This window comes from Balaenoptera ricei, chromosome 3 (genome assembly GCF_028023285.1).
Source record: "Balaenoptera ricei isolate mBalRic1 chromosome 3, mBalRic1.hap2, whole genome shotgun sequence".
Lineage (NCBI taxonomy): Eukaryota > Metazoa > Chordata > Mammalia > Artiodactyla > Balaenopteridae > Balaenoptera > Balaenoptera ricei.
Genome location: NC_082641.1, coordinates 165,954,855 through 165,976,976, shown reverse-complemented (window position 1 = coordinate 165,976,976; position 22,122 = coordinate 165,954,855). Strand labels below are relative to the sequence as shown.

General features: G+C 50.2%; 2 protein-coding genes across 6 annotated transcripts in view; one reads left to right on the top strand and one right to left on the bottom strand.

The window, feature by feature from the left end:
• SNAP47 (synaptosome associated protein 47) overlaps positions 1–8,082 on the bottom strand; it is a 159,603-nt gene extending 151,521 nt beyond the window's left edge. For 3 of the 4 annotated variants that reach the window (XM_059917936.1, XM_059917938.1, XM_059917937.1), the window contains exon 1: positions 7,836–7,912. The gene's annotated coding sequence lies outside the window, so the exon portion shown is untranslated. Of the gene's footprint in view, positions 1–7,835; positions 7,913–7,993 lie in introns of those variants that run through there. The other variant, XM_059917935.1, reaches the window with a different exon arrangement.
• Positions 8,083–8,342: 260 nt separating this feature from the next.
• On the top strand, positions 8,343–13,722 carry JMJD4 (jumonji domain containing 4). 2 transcript variants are annotated; one of them, XM_059917940.1, is made up of 6 exons: positions 8,343–8,875; positions 9,134–9,299; positions 11,377–11,502; positions 11,898–12,129; positions 12,709–12,855; positions 13,304–13,722. In XM_059917940.1, exons 1-6 carry the CDS (start codon positions 8,611–8,613, stop codon positions 13,604–13,606), a joined length of 1,239 nt encoding a protein of 412 aa, XP_059773923.1. In that variant the 5' UTR covers positions 8,343–8,610; the 3' UTR covers positions 13,607–13,722. The 2 variants fall into 2 exon arrangements, with proteins under 2 accessions (XP_059773923.1, XP_059773922.1); XM_059917939.1 differs by having other exon boundaries at positions 11,862–12,129.
• The last annotated feature ends 8,400 nt before the right edge of the window (positions 13,723–22,122 follow it).

Here is a 22,122-nt window from a genome sequence, read left to right as displayed (position 1 = left end):
GCACACATGAATCCTGCTGTGCCATGCATAACAGGCCCTTTCTCTCCGACAGAGGGCCTCCTCTCTTCTGCCACATCTACAAAACTATGACAGGCTCACTCTTCAACCCGCAATAAAGTCTCAGACCCTTCACAATCCCCAACAGTGATGTGCAACACAAAGATCATTCTACTTTGGGTATGGGTTCTTCATATGAGAATCTCTATTAAGCTAAATATTTAGGAAGCAAACTCTACAAATCAACTCTATCAATTCATAACACCCTAGGATGTTTCTATTTGACTTATGGGAATTAAAACTTTCCCCAAACTTTAATTCATTTTAAAAATAAGTATGAAAAGTTCAGAAACAGGAGTCAGAATGGTGGTTATAACTGGGGAGAAAGGAGGCCTTGACTCTGTGGTGCTGGTAATGTTCTATTTCTTGCCCTGGGTGTATTAATTTTGTGATAATTCAAGATTTGTGCATTTTCTGTTCTCATGATTTGTTCATTTTTCTTCATTAATACTTCAGTGAAGGATTTACTAAATATTTAGTAATAATATAAAATTTTATTAAAAATTAATAATAATAAATGTACATATGAAAGATATACCAAAACTAAATTTCAGCTGGGCATTACAATTTCAAAAACATCTGAAATCACTGCCTTAGGTAGCAGCACAGCTGGAAGACTACAGCACAAACCTTTCATACGGACAATGGCAGGTATTCCCACTCATCTGTGTGTGACCCCTGGCTACTCAGCCCCGCTACCTCCACTTCCTGATCTGTCAATGGGATAATAATTGTACCTATCCCACACTGCAGCTGTAAGGCTTAACTGAACTGATAACGTGAAAGGTGCTTAGAAGAGTACTTGGCACCTAATATATGCTACAGGTGTTATTACAATCATTGTGAATACTACTAAGTATCTACAGAACTAACTCAGCTCATCTATTAGGAATGTGAAGAGTCTACTCTTGATTCCATTTCTTTAACGACTGCTAAAACATCACCATACCCAGAATCTGTCATTTGGTCTCATTAGTTTTCACCAGCTGATCAGAGTTGGCTATAGACAGCACCTGGCCACAAAAACAAACATGACAGTGAAAAAGAGGAGAAAAAAAGAAGGAAGAATATGCCTAGTGTACACAAAACTAAAGTGCCAAACAACTTGATTCCATTATAAGAGAAATAAATTTAACTCCTATGTTAATCAGATTGAAGTACTTCCCAAGTACACTCTAGAACTTCTCTTAATCACAGTAGCAAGGACTGACCCAAACTTCCCAGATATGCATATGTGCCAATCAACCCGTTACTCAGTACTACAAATCAGTCCAGTTTACCAGCTCTGCTAATTACTAATACCTGAAATTAGGACAAATCTAAAAGAAAGCTGCCATATTAAGCATGAGAATTTTGTCATCACAACAAAATGATGTCAGGGCTGGAGGGACCACAGAGATCATCTCCAACTCACTTCATTCAACAAATGAATGAGCACAACTCTATCATGGCAGAAGCTCTAAAAGTCCACTGATAGCTTGGCTAATACTCTTTCAGGAGCATTAGCATCTTCAAGTGTTTTCTCTGAGTGTCAATTCTGAAAAAGTAATAGCCTTAGGACCTACATATTTAAGGACATACAATACAGTGCAGGGACTAGAGGGTACAGGGGTAAGGAGACAGAACATATACAGTTAAAGATAAGCAGCAATAAGACTGCAGATACTTGCACTGAATTGCAAAAACAGTAAGTGGTAAAGAACATTCTAGAAGAGACTACTGCAGATTAAGACTATAAGGAAGGCAAACCTCCTACTTGAAGAATGTAGCAGGGCTGGAGCAGGAAGAAGCAGAGACTTTCCACTCTCAGGTCTGGTGCCACCTTCTTGTGCGTCAGTAGGAATGACCATTCTGAGTCACAGAGGAGCCTGAGGCTTATGGGGTCAGAAACTTCCCCAAGGAGACACAAACCCAAGAATCCATCTTCTTGGGCAACATGATGATGAATGCCAGACCAAGGGGAATCTCAACACTACAAACAAACAATCTCATACTCCCAACTCAGCAGGGCTCTGTAAAGGATCCAGGAAACCCATGCTCTTATGTCACTGGAAAGCTAATGAAGATCTCAGGTGTTTAAAACTCCTGACCTCCTGTACAGAAGACTGGTGTCATCTTCTTTAGGGACTTTACCTGTGAGCTCCCTGCACACAGTGGGATTGTGTGGAAGCTCCCTGCCTGGGGCAGATCAGCTGGGAGGGTGCCTTTCCTCTTTAACAATGGTTCACTCTGGACAAATGGAACTGTAAAGCCAAAGTGTCTTCATCAGACCTTTCTCCCTAGTGAGAAGGACACTCACCTGAGCACTCTGAAACAGACATAAAACAGACTACAGAGTGTCGCTGGACTAGGGCTTCTCACAGGACAGGGAAGCAAGGACGTGTAGACCTTCAGCTTTTATGACTGACACACCTACAGTCCCCCATGAGCTGTGAGGTCCCCGGCGAGCCACCTGCACAACCTGCTAGCACTGTCCTGCCATGAGGCCACTCGGCAGTTATTCAGATGTGAATAATAGAAAAGTTTTTACTCTCAGAATTAGGGACTACTAACCCCATCAACCATGGTTTTCAGTGTTTCCACGTCCAAGACAAATGTCAGAGGCAAGGTACCTCTGGCCTCAGTCAGTGCAACGTGCTCACAGCTCGGGTCAGCCCCTGAAACCAGCTAGACTCTGGTCCTCCTGGCTGAAAAGAGCCTCCTGCCACTTGGCCACCCCCTGTCTGCCATAAACCACCCCCAAGAGAGTCGAGGAGGGGCCATATCTTGTTTACCGCTATTCCCCATACTTTGAGACTATGATTTAGCATGAAAATTGAATTTATATTAACAATTGCCTGACCCGAGCTGTCATTCCTGAATGTGTACTCTGAGAGGTATTCCTTGAGCACTGAGTGAGATTATGCACAAATTCCCCAAAGAATTATTGAGTCTGGCATTGCAGCATCCAAGGAACCATGCTGTAGTTCCAACTCCAGCTCTGCCACAAACTTTATGACTGCGGAAAAGCTATTTCATCTTCTGGGCCTCTGTTTAACCATGAAAATAACTAAAAGACCCAAGGACAATATCAGCTCTATTCTAAAATTCAAAAAGAGATAAAAGTTAGAGGAAAGAAAATTTAAGAGAAGAACAAAAACACTTCTCATGATTGTACTAATACAAGAAATATGAGAAAAGTACTCAGGTTTGACAAATACCAAGGAAAAAGCAAAAGGAAAAACCTGTGGCCACAACTTTTCCTACCACAGATTTCCATGGCAGCTTTCCCAACAGACCAAAATAAATGAGGGTTAAGTGGAAGGGCCAAAGTGAGAACAACATTCCCGTGTGCATTAGAATGACCCCACCCACACCCTCCCTTCTCCCTCAGCTGAGGACTCTGATACCACACCTGTCCCTGGGTGTCCTGCCTTTCCTCTGGTCTCCGTATACAGTTTGCGGGAAGCAGTGTCCCCGCTCCCTCCCTCAAAGACCAGATTCTAGTCTGGTCTCCATCCCTTCAACACTAGGAAAGGGCATGCTGTTTTCTTCCTAAGGGCCAGGTAGTAAATATTTCAGGCTTTGTGAGCACATGGTCTCCCTTAAACTATTCTGCCATTGTAGAGTAGAAGCAGCCAGCGACAATACAGAAACAAAGGGGTGTGGCTGTTCCAATAAAACTTCACTTATAAAACAGGTGGCAGCCAGACTTGGCCCATGGGCCATAGTTTACCAACCTGTCCTAGATCATCTCATCAGTTTACACTCTAAGACCATCTTAAAACAGACACCCTCCCCACATCCCCGCAGTCCTCTCCACTTACTTCTCCTCCAAGAGACTCCAAATGCTTCCCTGTGCTTGCCCCCCAGCCACCCGCCAGGGATCTCCCCCTCCAGACAGGCTCTTGTCCCCGCCACTCACTGACACTTCTCTGTCCAGGCCTCCAGGTGGCCAAATCCAATGCCCACATCTGTTCTAACCTCTGTCCAACACACCTGCCCATCTCCTGAGACACATCATGTCTTGGTTTCCTGGACACCATGCTCCCCTGGTCTCCCACCCCCTGGGGCCTGTTTTCAGTCTCCTCTGCTGATTCTTCCTCTTCCACCTGACTGCTAAATGCTGGAATGACCAGGTCACAAACTTGGTCCTCTTAATCAATACTCTCTAAGTCAGTCAACACAGTTTCACAGCATTAAATATCACCTTCCAGCTGTTGCCTGCCCTGCCAAACTTCCCTCTCCAGCCCAGACTCTCTGAGACTTGAGTATTGCCTGGGCATCTCCACCTGACCATCTAACAGGCATCTGCAATTTAGCAAGCCCCTCCATCTGCTCCTGCATTTCAGTGAAGGCACTGACAGGTGAGTTCTCCTGGATCCCCTCTTCCTCATCCCTCTCAATCCGTCAGCAAGTTTTGGCAGTTGTATCTCACATCTGCCCTCTGCACCGCCCCCCATCCCCACAGCCACACGACTATGCAACACTGTCATTACTCTCCTGGACAACTTCCCACCTGACCTCCTTGTTTCACTCTACCCCCCACTACCCGTTCTCTAGCCAGCAGCCAATGTGACAGTCATAAAACAAAATTAGAAAATATCATTCTTCTGCTGAAACCTTTCCCTATGTACCTCGAGCAAACTCCAAAGTCGCCACCCAAGTCACGTAGGCTTTACTAACTACAGCCTCACCGCCCAGCCCGTACCCTCTCTCTACTCTGCTCTGTTCCTGTCTCAGGCTCCCCACCTGCTGCTCCTAGGGCTCTGAACAGCCAACTTTACCTCACTCTCCAGGTCTCTGCTCCAGTGGCATCCTTGCCCCTTCACCAACCACAGCACTCACCAACCACAGTACTCACCATAATTCCAAAAAGCCTGTGAATGTGCTTACATGTTGACCAACTCAGTCAAAACAATGGAGAAGGCAAACATTACAAGGAGGGTGCCTTGTGCATAATGCTGGTGCATCATAGGAACCCATTAAATATGTGTTGAGTGAACCACAAATCGTATGATGTGAAAACATTAACTGTGTCCTCTGTGGACAGTTTTCTTCCCTCTATCTGCTGAACTAGGTCTTCACTCTATGCTAAGTTCACGGAGTTCTTATTCGGTCCTCATCTGCTGTAAATGGGAACCCACATCTCCCAGTGAAAACACAACATGCCTGCTGAATTGGGGAGGGGAGGTCATGGCAAGGTACCTCAAGAGTGTCTGAGACTCATCCACTCAGTGATGCTCCTGGGGAAGAAATGAAGGGTCTCAGGGACTGAACTTATTAACACACTGCAATTAGTATAACGGATCTCTTTTAGCACTTCCATCAGACCTGTGCCCTGGAGTAGACTCAGTATCAAGTAAACATCTTATTTTTAGTTAATTTCCAAAGTAACAGACCAAGCAACATTTTATACACCTTCCAATAACTCCTGACCACAAGAAGGCTTAGAGTCAGAACAGTGGGAGCAGTGTCTCCAGGCACCAGTGGCCAGTCTTTTCCATTACCTTCACCTCCTGCTCCTCAGAGGCTCCCACTTTCAACCGGGGAGGTTTGGGGGTGTTTCACTGCAATAACATAGCCTATTCACACAGTACGCGCTATCTTTCTAACCTCTCAGAGCAGAGAACTAGGATTTTATGTTATTCCCACTGCATCTCCCACAAAATGCTAACTTTTAAACTCCCCTCCTGCCATTTTTCTTTCTGGCCCTCCGTGGCTGTGTCACTGAGATGTGACAAGGCTTAGAGCAGTACCCTGCTCCCAGATTCTGAGTCAGGTTCTGGGTGGGGCCCAGGAATCTGCATTTCCCACCAGTTCCCAGGTGATGCCAGGGCTGCCGTCTAGTGGCCTTGGAGGGACACAAACCTGTGTTCCAGTCCCCTGTTCTCCCTAGTTATGTCAGAGCCTCATGCGTATAGCTGTGATAATACTGTCAACACCAGCGAGCCATCATGTGAACTAGGGGAAATACAGGACAAAATGCCTGGCCCAGGGCAAATGCTCAAGAAAGGAGACCTTCTCTCCTACCCTGAGTTACTGGTTCAGTTGCCCCAACAATCCTGGGGAGCATGTGGACCTGCTGGCCTAAAGTGTCCCCTTTCTTGTGAAACTTAGTCTCAACCACAGAGCTTCAGAAGCTGGAATCCTGGGATTCTTCCCAGGCAATGTCTATCTGAGTTTCATATTTCCCCTGTGAGGCAAACTTTGAGCCATATTTCCCAGTTCTTTAGACAATTATGAACATTCTGCTTCCCATACTTTTTCTATTTGCCTTCCATGATCTGCACTCACCACAACTAAAATCAAATAATTAAGGAACATCTGGTCAATATGTGGCAAGAAATTGACATCTGTTAATTTTTTTAAAAAGTTAAAAGCAGCAAAAGCTTACATATATAAACTTACATACATATAAAATAGAAAGAGAGACGTGTGTGTGTGTGTGTGTGTGTGTGTGCAGGGAGGGACAAAGAGAAAAAAAATGAATGAGTGCATGCCTGGAAGGATAACTCTATATCAAGAAACAAAAAAATGCTCATCTCTGGATGGAATTAAGGGTGACTCTTTTTCTCCATTTTAACTTCCCAGTGCATTCTAACTTTCTGCCCAACACTGGCCCAATGAAGAATTCCACAGCTTGACCATGTGAGGTACAATGAGACAGACTGGGAAGGGAGTACAGTGCACGCAGAATCACACAACCCCTCACACTTCTCTGCTTGCAACGAACTCTCCCCTGTCCCATCTTGCCCATGTTCTCAGCTCCCACTTTAGACCCCTCCTCTACCTGGACTTCAGACTCTCCCTAACTCACTTTCTTCCTAGTCCTCCCCTTCTCTGCCTTTCCCCACTTCCGGTCCTCGCTGTTCACCTTCTGCATAAGCTTCATACCCCTTGGAAAGAGTCCCCCCTCAAGCCCCGCTCCAAAGCTCAGAGCCCTCATATCCCCAGAATCTCACTTATGCCATCTATAAGGGTAGATAAACAAGATTACATCTTCATTGTTTAATAAAGGGGAAGAAGTTGCCCCTTCCCTGCCCTTTGAGTGTTTCCTTTCGTCAGGAATGAAACAAATTCAGTGTTCAGATTTTACAGGGCAGTCACCACCTGCTGACTCAGAGCGGTAAACACGGACCTCCAGAACTGAGGCAGGAGTCTCTCATCAGCCGCAGACTACACAGGTGCATCTATTTTTCCCTCAAGGAGATGAGAGAGGTCTTAATAGTTCATTCTTCTGCTTCCTTGTGTGTAAAATGTGTGACGTTCTGCCCAGCTCTGTACTCTCTTGAAGATGCCTTACATGCACGTAATCTGCTCATACAGTAATGAAACTGTTTTCTTCCTTTCCACATTGATATGGGTAGGAAGGACATCTATTTCTCCAATATGCTGAGACCCTGACGTGTCACCCCCACCCAAGTCCCTCTTTGATGTCCCCCATTTCAGGTCTGCTGGTGTGCACAGCCTCATATCCCCACCCTTGATCCCCCACACCTTCACTTCAGACCCACCCTATTCCCCCAGCATCCCCTCCAGGTCCCCACCGTCGCCCTAGTCCCCCAGCATGCCTCCAGGTCCCCACCATGCCCTTCAGGCCCCACCATCCTCTCTTAGTCCACAGCATTTCCTCCGGGTCCCCAGCATCGCCCTAGGCCCGCAGCACCTCCCTAGTCCCCCAGCAACCCCACCAGGTCCCACCATCACCGGCAAGTTACAGCATTCCTTCCAAGTCCCCATCATCCCCCTAGGCCTCCACCATCGCCCTAGTCCCCCAGCATCCCTCAAGACCCCACCTTTGGCCCTTGTGCCTCTCTGTTAGCCCAGCCCACATCCCACCACCTTCCGTAGTCCTTGGAACGTTGGAAAGAGGAGTCCTCACTTCGGCGGTCGCGTTAGGAGGGACCCTGACGGAAGGGCACAGGCCCAGCTGCAGACTGGAGACACACCTTACCTGAGTCGCGGGGGAGGCGCGAAGTCGACAGGACTCGAGGCCGACACCGTTCAACAATCTCTGAAGCCGCGGAGGGCGGGGCACCCGGAGCTGGGAGGATGGCGCTGGGGGCCGCTCCCGTACCTGCGCCGGGTGAGGGCGGTAGCATGCAGCGAGCATGCGCCCAAGAACTGGCTCTCTGTGTTTCAGGCTCCGGCAGGAACTTAGACCGCGGGCTCTTGGTTCCGCTCGACTGCTCCGGTACGACTGCGGCCTATGAGTGTCTGTACCTCGCCGGTTTCGTTCTGGCCGGCTGGGGGCTGTGAGCCGCGGGTGCTCAGAGCGTGTACTCCGGAAGTAGGTTTAGCAAATACTTCCTTTTTCACCTCCCTGTTTAAAGAGCAGAGAAGTGGGAATCCGGAAGCCGCATTCTGGACCTCCACGAGCACTCGCTCTGTCCCCAGCAGCCCCTCCCGACTCCGCGCAGCCCCTGTGACCGCCCCGCAGCCCTCCTTGTGCCCGGCAGCTCCTCCGACCCCCCCTCCGAGCCCCGCCCGGTTCCCGGCAGCCCTCCAGATCCCCCCGGCAGACTCCCACCCCACGCACCCCGCACGCCAGGACGCCGAACCTGGCCGGGGATGGACAGGGAGGCGCGCGTGTTCGCCGAGAGCCACTTCCGAGGCCTCGAGGGGTGTCTCCCCCGCAGGGTCTGCCCGAAACTTGACCGTGTGGACTTCATCGAGAAGCCGGACTCCTTTTCCTACGCCGACTTCTTCAAGGGTTACCTGCTTCCTAACTTACCGTGTGTTTTCTCCAGCGCCTTCACCGAGGGCTGGGGCAGCAGGAGGCTCTGGGTGACACCCAGCGGAAAGCCCAACTTCGATTATCTGCTTCAGAACTATGGTAAGGACTGAGCGTGAGTGCCCTGGGCAAGAACAGCATGGAGTGCAAACACAGGACTAGACTCTTAGGTCGGACTGTGAGGGAGGGCGCAAATGAGGACAGCCACAGAGGGCTTGAGGGAGGCAAGGCATGAGTCACTCCCCAGAAGAATTCACCTGGAGGCGGTGTAGCAATGAGTTGGAGGGCGGACAGGGTCAGGGAGGATTGACAGGCTGGAGAACTCTCAGAAAAGTCTTGTCCCTGACCCTTTCCTTTCAGGAGACGTGGTTGTACCTGTTGCAAATTGTGGGGTCCGGGAATACAACTCCAACCCCAAAGAACACATGCCCCTCAGAGACTACATCAGCTACTGGAAAGAGTACATTCAGGGAAACTACTCCTCTTCACGGGGCTGTCTCTATCTCAAAGACTGGCATCTGTGCAGGTAAAGGAGCCTGGAGCACTGGCCACAGCACTGCTTTTCAGTTCTGAGTGAGCCCTGGCTGCACACGGAGGAACTCATCTTTTCCCCAGTTCGGAATTTAACCCGCTTTCCTCGGCGTGGTTGGAAGTGTCATTCTCTCCAATCATGGCCATCTCACCATGCCTGCACAGGCTTGGTTGCTTTGAGGAATGTGGGCCTGGCAGAGGCACAGATGGGCTGTGGTACCCACCTCTTCTTTGTCACATTTGCCCAGAACCATGCTTGTCAGCTTCACCTCCATCTAACTGGCAGCATCCAGTCTTTGCCTGTCCTCTCAGATGCCCCTGGGACCAGCCTCCCCTGTCCAGACCTACTTCTCCAAGTCAGGCCTGTTATCATCCACCTTGGCTGTTGCCAGTCTCCAGACTAGCTGCCCCACCTCAAGTCCTGCACCCCGCTGCTAAAGTCCAAGTGAGCTTTCCAGCAGGACTGTGCCCCACCCATTTAAAAATCTCCATCACTAACAAGCAATGCCAACTCCTTAACAAGGCCTTCCGAGATCTGTTGCCACTCACCACATGCTTCTTCCACCTGGGGAGCTCAAAGGATGTGCTCTGAGAAACGCCTCGCTCTTGTGGTCAGCCCCACCCCTTCTGCTGGCCTTCCCACTCTCTGAGATGGTCCTCAGGTTTTGTAGCCATTTCCCCTGCCAGGGGTGTGCTTTTCACAAGCAGAGAGTAGGTCCTAGTCAGACCCCCGCCATCTAGCACAGGGCCCTGGCACAGATCAGGTGCTCATTTAATGAATGAGTGAACAGTCGAATTCTTGTTTTGCTGATGCAGGAACTAAGACTCAAAAAAAAAAAAAAAAAAATTCAGGCCCTTGTGATTCCCAAGAGAAATCCAAGAGTACATGAAGGGCACCAGCATCCTGCTCAAAGCTTGCCCTTGGTACTATCTGCCACACAGCTTCTTACTTGTCAGAGAGACCTGGCCCAGCAGACAGTCACTAGGATGCAACCAGACTCTGGTCCTAGACTTAACGGACTCCTGTTCCAACAGCACAGATGGGGACTCCTAGATTCAGACACTCGTGCACTGTGAATTTGTGCTTCAGATAAGCAACGAGTAGTTTTTTGGGTATAAGTATGTCCCAGGTATTACAAGGGGCATACTTATCCTAGAAACTTGTTCACTGTTTATTTGAAATTCAGTCTTGAGGAAGTGTCTTGCGTTTTCCTTGGCAACCCAAAAATAAAAAGAACAAAGGAAGGCCTGGATCAGGCATGCAGGGGTAGCCACAGGGGAGGTGATATCTGAGCAGGGTTTTGAACGATAAGCAGGAGTCTGTCACTGTACAAAGGCATGGCAGCGGAGGGACCTGCATGGTGTTTTGGGGAACTACTGGTAGTTTGGTACTACTAAGGCTCTCCCCTGTCAGGCCTCTGACCGAGAGTGTTGTGTGACCATGTTGTTGGTAGAACTGCACTCTCCCTTGGGCTGGTTTAGAATGCTCCTCTGTTTGGGAGCCCATTGGTTGGGTTGTAGGGATGGATCCAGGGGAGTGAGGGGTTGAAAAGGACCTCCGTGTACCTGGGCTGTCCTCATGCCTGGGCCTGTGGCTTTGAATCTGCTCGGCAGAATCAAGGTCACTGGTGTGGTTAAAAAAGTGGAGGAGGCCCCCAAATTCGGGAAACCAGCATGATGCAGATGATGCATTTAAACCCCAGCTCAGCCAGAAGCTGAAATCCTGGAATGGGTGTGGGAGCAGCCCGGAACATCTAGGTCACTGCCTGTACAAGTTGTCTAGGCTGTGTCACAGCACCCCCAAAAGCCATTTCATCTGCTTACAACTCTGGTTCAGTCGTTTGGGCAGGGATCAGCTAGGGCCACTTGGGGCTGTGGTCATCTGGTGGCTGGACCATGGCTGAGTGGTCTGAGGTGGCCCCACTTCTGGCGGTTGGTGCTGACTCCAGAAGGCAGGTCAGGGTCATTCACATAATTTCAAAGCTCTCATGATATTTCATGCACTCAGGACGTGGGTGCCGGGAGGTTGGCTTGTAGCCACTTCTGCTGTAGCTTCATGCCACTTTCTAAAGGGACTCCTCGGCGGAGGGCGTGTTCACCCTGCCCATATACTTCTCATCTGACTGGCTCAACGAGTACTGGGATGCCCTGGACGTGGATGACTACCGCTTCATCTACATGGGGCCCACCGGCACCTGGTAACCGCCTGTCTGCTCCCACCCACCATCCTACACCCCGTCCCTGGTCACTCTCCTGAACCTTCCTGCTGGTGTGTCAGCTCTTGCCCAGAGCCTCTCAGAGATTCCTGTTAGCCAGGTCATGGAGTTGGCTGCCAGGTCTGGCATTTCTAAGCCCACTTACCGTCTTTCCTCTGTGGAAAGAGCTCATGCACCTCCTGTGTGATGTTCTGGGGTGGGGGAGGTTTGGTCCTCCCACCTGGCTCACAGGCCAGGTGTGAGAGCTGGCGACCACTGAGGCCTCTGAGCCTGGCCAGTCTATTCAGAAGAAGCAAAGCCCACATCCAAGCCACACAGCACCAACAGAAGCTCTTGCACAGGTCGCCGTTCCATGCTGACATTTTCCGCTCCTTCAGCTGGTCCGTCAACATCTGCGGGAGGAAAAAGTGGTTCTTCTTCCCACCGGGGCAAGAAGAAGCCCTGCGGGATTGCCACGGTAGCCTGCCCTACGATGTGACCTCCCCCACACTCCTGGATAGCCGCCTACACCCCATGCGAGATCACTGTAGCCCACCACTGGAGGTCACACAGGAGGCAGGCGAGATGGTGTTTGTGCCCAGTGGGTGGCACCATCAAGTCCACAACCTGGTATGCTGGGCACTCCCTACCCCATGTGCCGTGGCCCAGACGGGTCAGGGAGACAGGCCACAGGGCTCACTGGGCTGACTCTTACCCCTGTTCACCTGTGCCCCTTGGCCTGCTCGGCAGCTCTTCTTGCCCTCGGCACCTTCCTAAATGCGTTCCTGCAGAGAGAGGGCCGAGCCCACCCGCCCTGATCCCATAGAGTGGGTAGGCTGTCCCTCTGGGAGAGCCTGGGTATGGGATGGGGCAGGCCATGCGCAAGGCTGGTACTGCATGTGGCTGTGTTGGTTCCCTGCATGCAGCACTGCTGAGGGCCCCCAGCCTCTTTCCCTCCCTCCCATGTTGCTTTCCTGGGCAACAATGGGCAAGGGGTCCATACACTGTGGGGTTGTCCCAGCCCTTAGGGAGCCCCATTCTGGGCTAATGGTGGATTCAAATGATCCCAGCTCCCTCTTCTCTGCTGGCTCCCATTGGGAGATGGAAGCAGCTCCTCCCAGCTGAGGAAGGCTGAGAGGACCTCAGGATGGGGAGGGGACGGTGCCCCCTGTGGGCTCACGGGGACAGCCTGTGCCCTACCCCTTCCAGGAGGACACCATCTCCATCAACCACAACTGGGTCAACGGCTGTAACCTGGCCAACATGTGGCACTTCCTGCAGCAGGAGCTCTGTGCCGTGCAGCAGGAGATCATTGATTGGAGGGACAGCATGCCCGACTGGCACCACCACTGCCAGGTGGGACAACTGGTCTGAGCAGGAGGGGGGCACAGGATGAGGTTCACCAGGGCTATAGTGGGGGGATTGGTAGGGGGCTCACCTGAACCAGGACCACAGTCAAGGGCAAGAGTGTGCTCACCTGGCCCAGGGCGTCAGTGGGGGGAGGGTATGGAAAAGCCCCCAGGACAGCCTGCAGTCTTAAGGGAGGGTGTGGTCTCTAAGGTCAGATCTGTAGTCTTGGGGGCCTGGTGGCAACCAGGCCTACCTATGTGAGTGAGGGTTCTGGGGCTTCCAGGCTGCAGGACTCAGACCCATGTGATCACCGGCTGGCACCCAGGTGTCTCCATCCTCGAGGTCTGGACCGTGTCTCAGGGCCCTTTGTAGCCTAGACTCGATGCAGGGTCAGCAGAACTTGCCGAGAGCTGTGAGTGAGCAGCAGCTCACTGGTTGTTCCTTTCTGGCCCAGGTCATCATGAAGTCCTGCTCCGGGATTAATTTCGAGGAATTTTATCACTTCCTCAAGGTCGTTGCTGAAAGGAGGCTTCTCCTCCTGGCGAAGGGGATGGGTCCTGGCAAGGTGGAGGGTGGCAAGGGCACCAGGCTGGGCCCCGAGCAGGCCGCTTTTGACATTGGCCGCATAGCTGAGGTGCTGGAGTCCGTGGTGGCCCACCCTGACTTCCAGAAAGTGGACACCAGTGCATTCTCACCACGGCCAGAGGAGCTCCTACAGCAGCTGGAGGAGGCTGTGGCCGCCACCACATCCCTTTAGTGCATGCTGCAAGGATCGGGTGCAGCACATCCTTGGGGGACCCTGGAGGCACCAGTGTGGAAGGCAGTCACCCTGTGCTAGGGTCCCTTCTGGAAATAAAGCTCTGTCCTCCTGTGTGGCCTGGGATGTGTCACTTCCCTGTTGAACTGTCACCTCGGCGTCCCAGGCACAATTCCTGCTCTTTGGGGTCTGACATGCCCTGGCTGTCTGTTGGCATCCCTGGGGCCCCGATGCCTGTCCAGAGGGTCCAGGCTCCTTGTCCTCGTGAGTCCCAGCCAGGACTGGGAACTGGATCCGGTGAGGGGGGGTGCATGGGGAGGTGTTGGCCATTTGGACCCACGGCAGGGAGGCTGGGAATGTGCTGGGGACTCAGGAGTGGGGGTGGCATGTGGCTAGGTTTTCTTCTCCCCCACCCCACCCCCAGCCTTCCCTCAGCAAAGGCCAGCATCCAAGCTGACAGGCCTCCCATCCTCAGCAGTTCAGGGCAGCTGGCTCGTCTGGCAGGGCCCCCTGTGCAGTAGCACCACATCCCTGCATGAGTCCACACATCTCCCACTGGAGCAAGACCCTCAGTGTAGGGTGGAGACACTGGGGCCCAAGGCAGCCCCAAGACCAAAGGCCTGTGTCTCTATCCCACACTAGAACCACCTGTGCCCCCCTCCTCCCCAGCACTGAGCCAAAGATGTCTGTTGGTCAGGGCTCTAGGGCTCATGTGCTGTCCTTCATGCAAGCCCCCCAAGTGTCATAGGTACATCATTGACGTGCCACCTGGGCCCTGCTGGCAGTGGGGCAAGGCAAAGCACCAGTGAGTTTATCCCCCTCCTGCTTGCTACAGCACCACCTTTCCCCTTCAGAGACTCTAAGCCCGCCCTAGCAGCTGCGTACCCAGTGAGGGAGAGGGCCTTGCCCAAGGTCTCCCTGCAGGCCAGGTAGGGCCCAAAAGGCCAGCTGGAACCTGGGCCTCTTCCACACTTCATACACCTGTTCTGCACCATACTACTTCAACTCATTGAACACCCACTATCCGCCATCTAAAGTCACTTGGCAAACAGTGTTTGATTCAGCAACCACTCTTTGTGCACTCATTCTGCCCTGTCCAGAATTTTTTGTCATTGCAGACTCTTTACACGTGTATGTACCATCCAGTTTCCACTTCTTGCACACCTATATTACACTCAATAGAGTTTCAGGATTCTCCAGAGAAATGGAACCAATAGAATATGTGTAGAAAGAGAGGTGTTAAGGGCTGTTGATTGTTAAGTCTGCAGGATAGGCTGGAGACCCAGGGAAGAGTTGACCTTGCAGTCTTGAGTCTAAAGGCTGGAAACTCAGGCAGGGTTTCTGTGTGGGTCCTTTGCTCTTAAGATCTTCAACTGATTCAATGAGGCCCACCCACATTATGGAAGGTAATCTGCTTAAAGTCTGTTGAGTTCACAGCAACATCCAGACACTGGCATTTAGCCAAACAACTGTGCACCATGACCTGACCACACTGGCACATAAAATGGACCATTGTAATCACTCCCCGCATATTCACTGGTCACTCTTGCTTCATCCAGTGCCCACTTCTTATGACATTGACCAGTGTCTCCTTGCTCACTCACTGTGCAATTCAAAAGCCAATGACTGTCATTTCCATTTGACTTCACACTTTGCACACCTCTTTGCCATTCAGTCACTGTTTACACACTCGCCATGTGCAGTTCAACAGCCAATCTATGCGTGTGCATCCCACTTTCACTCCAGCACACTCTTGCAGCATTTAACAATTGCTCCTCCCATGCTCACCATCAAATTTTCTATTCTCACACACCCACTGTGTGCTATTCAACAAAGTCTTGTTGCACCCACTGCAAGTCACTGAATACTCCCTGGGGCCATGTTATCAACTAGTCTTCACTATTCTTCCAGCTTCCCCTCCTATACAGCCACTGTGTGCCATTTAACAGTCAGTGCTTGCACACTCACTGGAAAACAACTACTGTTTTGCACGTTTCTGTCAACTTATCAATCTTTCCTTGCACATTCTGCACCATCCAAATTCCACTAAGCCATCAATAATCAACTCCTTTGCAATCGCTATCTGTAGTTCAACAATCATTTGCTCCATTTTGTTCTATTCTGTGTCCGCTTCTTGCACTCCCACTTGCATTCAACAGTCACTTGCACAAATCACTTAGGGCCTGGGAGAGGTGAGCCCTGCTCTGTGTCTGAGTGACAGAGCCGTCACGGAGGAAAGGGTAACTCAGAATTGCCCTGCATTTCATCTGTCTCTTGCCTTTATAGGCTGTATATTTAGGGGATGTTACTGAAAATAGGTGACAGGGTGCAGGCTGAAGGCTGTATAGGGTCCCAGGGGCTCCCTCCCTGTGCCTGGCATTAGCCCTTTAGCTTCCAGTCCTAGGAGAAGCCCCAGGAGGGCATTCAGGTGAGTGTAGGGCAGTGTGTGTTTCCCACCCAGATTGGAAGCACTCTAGTGTTTAATTGGTAGAGCTGTGTCTGTGCTGCCCGTGGATTGTTGGTCCTGGTGGTACACCTCCTCCCCTGCTAATCAGGCTGCATCTTTCAGCCCTTCCAACATGAAAGGTTGACATCCCCTTGACATAACCAAAGTACATTCATCAGGCCCCAGCCAGAGAGGAGTGACCTGATGTACCTGATCAGTGTACCTGATGGTGGACTGGGGGCCATCTAGGGCATTTCTGGGTTAAAACAATTATACAGGGCATTGCAGGGATGCTTATAGAATGACACCCAGCTATAGGCCTAAACTCTGCATCACAAATCTTTCCCCTGGATAACAAATAAGCAGGAAAAGGAATTCTGAAGTCAGAGGAATATTCAAATTTAGGTAAAGTGCTGAGCTTGGTGGGGAGGGGTGATGAAAAATCCTGCCTGCCCTCAGTCTGTTTGCAAATAATCTTCCTCTGGCTTTTTCCTTTCCATGTTTTTTTTTTTTTTTTTTTTTTTTTTTTTTTTAACCATTCTCCCCACTTAGGGCTTATAGAATTCCAGAGTTTGACCTACAGTTTCCCAGTTGGTGGTCAAAAGATACCTCAGCAAGAGAAGCAGAAAGCTCTCTCCAGTGTAGAAAAGCAGCCATTGTCCTGGGGCAGGAAATGGGCCTGGCAAGAGTTACTTTTAAAGATGCCCAGTTTTCAGTGCTTGTTGCTATGCCTGTGAAAGTACCTTCAACCTCCAAGTCCCCCAGGTTCTGAGGGGCTTTCTCAGCTCCTTGCCCAGTTTAATGATACTGAAACAAACGTCTCTGTGAAAGATGGACTTGGGCATGTCCTTCAGAGAAGGGTAGCTGGCCCTTCCTACTTCTCCCACATACAATAAACTGATGGCCCTCAAGACTTATTGAATGAAGAGTGAGAGTGTCTATTTCTTTTTAAACACAAGAAATGAAAGAACAAAACCACAACTCCCAGGCTATAGTAGAATTGGGATTTTAATATAATATTCCAGTACAGCTTTTGCTATTTACCACAATAGTAAACGTTTTCTTTTTTTTACCTTTTATACAAAAAATCAATCACCCTCTCACCTCCTCTGAACTATTCCCTTCCCACTGACCCCATCTCCTGTGGTCTCATAAAGTCCTTGGTGCCTGGCACTTGCAGTGGCACCAGACAACATCAATGGGACCCAGCTGCCCCTCACCTGGTGAAGAGCAAGGTATGTGAAGTGGGGTCTCTCCTCTACTGGGGGAGGGGGGTAGGTAAGTCCATCACTCTCAGTTGGGCTTGATGGAATCTAGCCTGAGAACGCAGTGGGAGGCAGGGCCAGGACCCCTGGGAGGGTAATAGGCAGGTGCTGTAAGTTGTGAAGATAGAACTGAAGTTGTCAGACCCATTGGGTGGGTGAGTGCTCTGGGATGCCTGTGGGCACAGATGACAACGACTGCTACCTGTGAAGGAATGAGAGAAGTGTACAGAGGGCAATATCTGGCAGCAGGCAGGGCACTGTGCCCATTGGCAGTGCTCCTCAGCTAAAGTTAACTAGCCTTCTGGTTCCCAGAGAGCAGAAGGCATCTAAGGCAGTAAGAAGGTCCACGGGAGTCCAGGTCAGCCTGTCAACTGTTAGGTGTCATACCCAGCCAGAAGAGGTTCAGTGGTGAAACAAGCCTGGAGGTGGCCTGGGCTGTCACGTTGGGAGCACAGTGCCTGTCTGGCCTGGGCCATTCCAGTCTGTAAGTTTTTAGCTCACCCTGGAGAGGGTGATCCTGAGGCTGGCTATTGCCAGGAGTCAGTTAGAAGATGCCCTTTGTGAGCCAGAAAAAGAGCAAAGTAAACCTAAAAAATAAATAATAGAGCCGAGATGAATAGAATAGGGAACAACACAGCAATAGAGAAAATCAACAAACTAAAAGTTGTTTCTCTGAAAAAATGAAAAAATTGATGAACCTTTAGCTAGATTGATTCAGAAAAAAGTAGAGAAGACTCAAAGTCAGAAACAAAGTTGGGACAACACTACCAACCCCACAGAAATAAAAGAGTTTATAAGAGACTGTGAACAATTATACACCTACAAATTGCATACTCTAGATGAAATGGGAAAATTCTTACAAGCACACAAATTACAAAACTGGTGACTCCTACCAAACATTTAAAGAAAAACTAACACCAATTCTTAAACTCTTCCAATAAGTAGAAGAGGAGGGAACACTTACGATTTCTGTGAGAGCAACATTACACTAATAAAAAAGCTAGACAAAGATCTCACAAGAAAAAACTAGAGACCAATATCACCCATGAGTATAGATGCAAAAATCCTTGATAAATACTAGCAAACAGAATCCAGCAGCATATTAAAGGATTATGCATCATGGTCAAGTGGGATTTATCCCAGCGGTTAAAGTACTGCTCGATATATGAAATGCAATCTATACCACATTAGTAGAATGAAGGGGGGAAAAATCCACATGATCATCTCAACTGATGAAGAAAAGGCATTTGACAAAAGCCAACACCCTTTCAGAATAAGAGAACTCAATAAGTAGAAATAAAAGGGAACATCCTCAACATGATAGAGGGCATTTATAAAACCCCACAACTAGCATCATGTTCAGTTATGAAAGACTGAAAGCTTTCTTCCTAAGATCAGAAACAAGACAAAGACATCCACCTTTACCACTTCTATTCAACATTCATTTTATTGGAGGCTCTGGCCAGAGCAATTAGGCAAGCAAAGCAAAAAGCATCCAAATTGGAAAGTAGGAGGTAAAATTATTGACAGATGACAAAAGTTTATATGTAGAAAATCCTAAAAAATTCACACACATACAACTGTTAGAGCTAGCAAACGAATTCAGTCAATCTGCAGGATCAATGGAATAGAAATTGAGACTTAAGAATTAAACCCATGCCAGTGGATTTTTCAGCAGAGGCATTAAGACCATCCAATGAAGGAAAAACAGTCTTTCTACAAATAGCGTTGGGAAAACTGGATATCCAGTTTTCAACATGCAAATGAGTGGAGTTGGAACCTTATCTCACACCATATGCAAAAATTAACTCAAAATGGATCCAAGAGCTAAAATTCCAAAACCCTTAGGGGAAAGAAAACAAACAAACAAACATAGAGGCCAATCTTTATGTCCTTGGATTTAGCAATGGTTTCTTAAATATGGCACCAAAGGCACAAGCAACAAAATATAAAACAAATGGACTTCATCAGAATTGGACTGATAAACAGCTAGTCAACCCAGCAGACCAGTGCTCAAGGCCAAGTCCAGGATGCCCAAGACACCCAAGACAAACAGCTGATTGACCTGGCAGCCCAGTGCCTGAGGCCAAGTCTTGGATGCTCAGGAGCCCATGTCAGACTGCTGGTCACTTGGAAACCTGGCACCCAGGGCCGAGCTCAGGATGGATATCTCGCCAACCCAGCAGCCTAGTGCCCAAGACCAAGTCTGGGAAAACTGGTACAAACAACTGATTGACCCAGCAGCCCAGCACCCTAGGTGGGATCCTCTGGGTGGACAGCTGGCTGACCCAGCACTCTGAAGTCTAAAGCCAGGTCTGGGACACCCAGGAGGCTCAGAATGAACAGCCCAGTCTATTCAGCACCCTGGAAACTCTGGCCAAGTCCAGGATACCCAGAACAAACAGCTGGTAGACCTGGCAGCCTGGCACCTGACATAAAGTTCAGAAGGCCCAGGATGGACAGCTGGTTGACTTGGTTACCCAGAGCCCCAGGCCAAGTACGGAATATCTAAAGCAAACTACTAGTTGACATGGCAACCTGAATCCAGAGGCTAAGTTTGGGATGCCCAAGATTGATGGTTAGACAGGCCGGTATCCTGGTGCCCAGGGCCAAGTCCAGGATGCCCAAATGGACAGGTATTCAACCTGGCAGTCCAGCACCTGAGGTCAATTTTAGGATGCCCAGGATGAGCAGCTGGTTAAACCAGCAACCTGTCTTGTGAGGCCAATTCCAGGATGACTAGGATGACTGTTGGCCCCCCAGTCTGGTGCCAGTGCCAAGACAGGGACACTCAGAACAGGCAACTGGCCAACCCATTGCCTGAGGCCAAGTCCAAGATCAGAATGAATAGCTGGTCCATCTGGTATCTCGGTGCCTGAGGCCGATTCGTGACTCCTGGGACCAGAAAGGTGGTCTACCCAGCAGACAGGCACCCAAGGAACGTTTTGAATGACCAGGATACGTATTTGTTTGACTGGGCAGCCCCATGCCTGAGGCCAAGTCCAAGACATCCGGGATGCCTGGGACAGACAGCTGTTTGATTCAGCAGCCTGTTACCTAAGGCAAGTTCAGGGTGCCTGGCAGCTGGTTGACCTGGATGCTCATCACCTGATGCCAAATATGGGATGCCCAGGACAAACTGCTGGTCAAAACAGCAGCCCAATTCCAGAGGGCAAGTCTGGGACAAAAAGTTGGTTGAGCAGGCAGCCCAGGGCCAAGGCCAAGGCTGGGACACCTTGGAAAGACGGGTGATTGACCTGGTAGCCAGGTGCTAGAGGCCAAATCTAGGATGATTGGGTCAGACAGGTCAACACGACAGCTTAATGCCTGAGGCCAACTCCAGGATTCCCGGAAAGGACAGTGGTCTCCTCGCACATTGGCACTAGAGGTCAAGTCCAGGATGCCTGGGACAGACAGCTGGTTGACATGGCAGCCTGGCACAAAAGACCAAGTCTGGGACACCCTGGAAAGACAGCTGGCCAACCCAGCAACCTGGTGACCAAGGCCAAGTCTGGGATGCCCAGGACGAACAGCTCTTCAACCCAGAAGACCAACGCCCAAGTCCAAGTCTGGGAGGCCTAGGGAAAACAGCTGGCAGACACAGCAGCTCAGTGCCCAAGGCCAAGTCTAGGACATCTGGGACAGAGCTGGATGATTCAGTATCCCAGCACCCAAGATAAAGTCTGGGAGGCCCAAGACATACAGGTGGTCAACTAAAGTCTGGCACTAGAGGCCAAGTCCAGGACACTTGGGATGGACGGCTGGTTGACCCAGTAGTACAGTATCCAAGGCCAAGTTCAGGAAGCCTGAGATGCCAGTGATAACTCGACCTGGAAGCTCAGTGCCCAAGGCCAAGTCTGGGACCCTCCAAGACACATGGGACACCCAAGTCAATCCAGCAGCCCAGTGCCTGATGCCAAGTCTAGGACTCCTAAGATTGTCAGCTGGTTTACCTGACAGTCTAGCACCCAAGGCCAAGTCAGGGATACATGGGATGCCCAGGATTGACATGTGGTTGATCCAGAAACTTGACACTTAAAGCCAAATCCAGTATGCCCAAACAGGACAGCTAGTTACCTGGCAGACCAGCACCTGAGGCCAAGTTTGGGATGCCCAGGTCAAAGAGCTGGTGAACCTGCCAACCAAATCCAGGACACTAGGGTGCTCAGGAAGGACAGCTTGTCGACCTGGCAGCCTAACACTGGAGGCCAAGTCTGGGATACTTCAAATGGACAGCTGGTCAACTCTTCACAACATCTGAGGCCACGTCTGAGACACCCCAGATAGCTACCGGGTTGACCCAGCAGCCCAACACTCAACCACGTGTGTGATGCTTGGGACAAACAACTGGTTTCACCTGGTAGCTGGGTGTCTGAGACCAAGTTCCCTATGCCACAGAATTCACAGTTGGTCAACCCCACAGAACAGCACCAGAGGCCCAGTCCGGGGCACCTCAGACTACTGGTCAATGCAGCTTGATACAGGAGTCCAAGACTGTGATGCTTCTGAGGGACAGCTGGTCAACTTGGCAGCCCAGGGTCTGAGGCCAAGTCTGGAATGCCATGGGATGCACAGATGATCAACCTGGCAGCTCAGCATTCAAGGCCAAGTCTGGGACTCTCAAACAGTCCAGGACATCCTGAAAGGAGAGCTGGTCAATCCAGTAGCCTGACCTGATGCCAAGTCTCAGACATTCAGGATACCCAGTATTGTGTGCTTGCTGACTCAGTAGCTCAGTGCCAGAGGCCAAGTCTGGAAGGCCCAGGAAAGATATTTGGTCATGCTGGCACTCTGGCACCTAAGGC